This window comes from Colletotrichum fioriniae (assembly GCF_027942845.1).
Source record: "Colletotrichum fioriniae strain IMI 355084 chromosome Unknown scaffold_6, whole genome shotgun sequence".
In the NCBI taxonomy this organism is placed as follows: Eukaryota; Fungi; Ascomycota; class Sordariomycetes; order Glomerellales; family Glomerellaceae; genus Colletotrichum; species Colletotrichum fioriniae.
In genome coordinates, this window is record NW_027076842.1 from 1,705,273 (window position 1) to 1,708,404 (window position 3,132).

Consider the following 3,132-nt stretch of genomic DNA (forward strand, 5'->3'; position numbering starts at 1 on the left):
AGCGAAGCAATCACTGGACTATCTATCTCCTGTGGCGAGCCTGAAAGCGCTTTGGGGGAAGTATGGTTTCTAGATAGATGCAGAAGTTCACCGATCCATGGAAAAACAGAAATGATACCCTATTCGCATCTAGGACTGGACTTTTGCGTGCTTCGACTGATATGCTCAAAATACACTCCTGAAACCAGTCACCAGGGCAAGGTTAGACGAATAGAATCCTGTTAGTGATGGTCTATTTCTATAGAGACAGACAATGACGAGGACTCGTGTGAGCCCACTACATAGAGTCCTAGTGTTAGTATGACCGCTAATATTCGACAGCTTTCTCTGATTCCCCCATCCTTTAGAGTTGTCTTGATCAATGGTCAAGGGAGGACGGGAGGTCAAGAATCAATGTCAGTAGCATCAGTCACGCCGGTAAGAAGGGCAGGGAAGAGTATCGCCAGCTCACTCTGAACCGATAGGGAGGGATTCATTGCAATGCGAGTATGGGGCATGTCACTGGAGATGGTCATCGTCTACAAATACGTAGGCCAATTTTCGTCGCATAACCTATCTACAAGATGGAACAGGAAGAAAGAGACGTCCATGCAGCGCAGTTGAGGATGAAGCTGAACGATCCATCATCTGGGAATACAACCAGGCATCGACAGAAATACGTAATCCCGTTCCAAGGTACCCAGCGACAAGCGAACCAAGCCATCCGCGCCCTACGTCCAAGGTAGATGTAGATAGCCATCAACCTAGCACCGCACACAGAAAGCCTTCTTTACCACGACCCAAGCAAGGAGCCGCAAGCAATGAAAACAAATGGGAAGGTATTCTCAATCGAGAAAATGGGGGTTCCAAAGATTCCCTAGCCGGCCTAGGCCAGCTAGGAGACGAAAGCCAAACTATGAAGATAGTTCTCAACTAGCAAAAACGCGATCTAGGACGAATCCTCATCGATACGCGAAATGCCCTTGCACTCGGATGGAGAAGAAAGGAAAGAAGAAGAAAGATTATGAAAATGAAGCGGCGGTTGAAGGGGTTTATATAGGTTTCTGCCACTTCATGTCCACAAGGTCAGGCAGAGAGGTTTCGTTTGGCCTCCCATCAAGATAATATAAGGTACACAATATGAACCTTACTTTTGGCCTCAATGCCTGCCTGCTCCGGATGGACCACCCAAGGTGTCAGGCTTACATTGCCCTATGCAGAACCGACGTTGGTAAGCTAGCAGATACTATACCCAAATAACGTCTTCCCCTTTTCAAAGAAAAAGAATGATGTGTATTAAAGATCTTGGGAGTTGATACATCTTAGCCATTTTCTGCAATTAATCTTGTTAATAGTACTAGGTTGTGGTGATTTGTTATTCGAGCAGCAGAAATGCGAGGAAGACGATGGTCCTCACACCTCGGTGCCACACTGCCCGTGCCACACCTTCCCATCTCGACGCCTCAGTCCCCACTCGGACCCGTTCAGGGGAAAAGGAAACCACTGCACGACTGCCCGCTGATGGAAAGCTGTCAGCACCCGCCCGTCCCACCCCGGTACGTACCCACACCCGAAGCTCCGTGGCCGCCGACTTCAACATCTCGAAACTTGAAGCACACGCGCGCGGGGATCCGAAGTAATCCACGAGTCCGACATGCGAATATCGCCGACGCCGCCAAAATGCTCTCATTTATCCTGATTCAGAATCGCCAGTATGTCTAGTCGCTTCCGATGCAGAACGTGAAAGAGAAAGGGTCTCTCGCTGACATACTCCCCCCCTTTCGCGCCATCCAGGGGCAAGACCCGTCTCGCGAAGTGGTACGCACCCTACAGCGACGATGAAAAGATCAAGATGAAGGGCGAGGTACGAAATCGACTCAACCCCAATCAGACCGACCGCCCCAAGCCATACTTCTTCTAACGCATCTCACCCCCCGTAAACAGGTCCACCGCCTCGTCGCCCCCCGAGACCAGAAATACCAATCCAACTTCGTCGAGTTCCGCAACAACAAGATTGTCTACCGCCGCTACGCAGGGCTCTTCTTCTGCGCCTGCGTCGACACAAACGACAACGAGCTCGCCTTTCTCGAAGCCATTCACTTCTTCGTCGAGGTCCTCGACGCCTTCTTCGGCAACGTCTGCGAGCTCGATCTCGTCTTCAACTTTTACAAGGTCTACGCTATCCTCGACGAGGTGTTCTTGGCCGGCGAGATCGAGGAGACGAGCAAGCAGGTCGTTTTGACGAGGTTAGAACACTTGGATAAATTGGAATAAAGGGAGGCCTGGCTGTCTGTTAGTGTTGTGAGGGAAGGGGACTTCACTGCACGGTCCGGTGTTGTAGAAGACTGGAGGGGGGTCGCGCTCCTCCGGTCTGAGGCTTAATCACGTTTGGAGACTGGCGGACTTCTGCACTGTCATATATGGGCGTATGGGTGGGCCGGAGTCTGGAGTTTCGTCAAGAGCGATACGTACGCGACTGGCTGCAACCTCAATTGGCAAACTTTTGATTTCGTGGGAATAAATGCTATGCAAGGAATTTCAGGGACAACTTCCCCTACTGAAATCATGAAAACGGTGCATCATCGTCTCTCTCTCGAATCTCAATCCAGCTGTCCTCGAAGAACCCTGCTGAGCAAATCTTGGAGGAGATAATGCGGCTAGATGCTCGGGAGCATCCTAGATACATCTTCGGCACCTGAGATAGACATCCCCGTCGGCAAATGCGGCCAGGTTGCACATCTATCCGACTGCCCAAATGCAAAATACCACGGAACCACCCAAAGTCCCAAAAAGTAGCCCTTTGGTTCCCAGCCCCAAGCAACCATAACTCGGGCGAGGCTTCGGACGCCAATTTTCGCCCGAATTATGGAACGCAATCCAGACGCATACGAAGGAAAAGAAGAAAATGTAGGCGGCCGAGCTCAAAAAACACAGGCCAACCTCGCGCATGTCGAAGGGGTGTAAGAGCTGGCATTCAATCGCGAGCCAAGATTTCTTGGCAAACGATAGATCCGCAGCTCCAAAGTCGACGGAAAACAGGTAAGAATGTTGGAAGTAGGCAAATTGATGCCGGGGCCCAGAATTGAAGCATCTGACCGACCATAGCCAGATTGGAGCGAATGGAAATCCGCTGAGCAGCCATCGAACGCAAGG

General features: G+C 50.8%; 1 protein-coding gene across 1 annotated transcript; it reads left to right on the top strand.

Annotated features, from left to right (window-relative positions):
• Positions 1-1,659: 1,659 nt before the first annotated feature.
• Positions 1,660-2,253, top strand: aps2 (AP-2 complex subunit sigma; the record flags this gene model as incomplete). Its single annotated transcript, XM_053189499.1, has 3 exons — positions 1,660-1,691; positions 1,774-1,843; positions 1,924-2,253. The coding sequence occupies 3 exons, from the start codon at positions 1,660-1,662 to the stop codon at positions 2,251-2,253; spliced, it is 432 nt and encodes a 143-aa protein (XP_053052952.1).
• Positions 2,254-3,132: the final 879 nt, after the last annotated feature.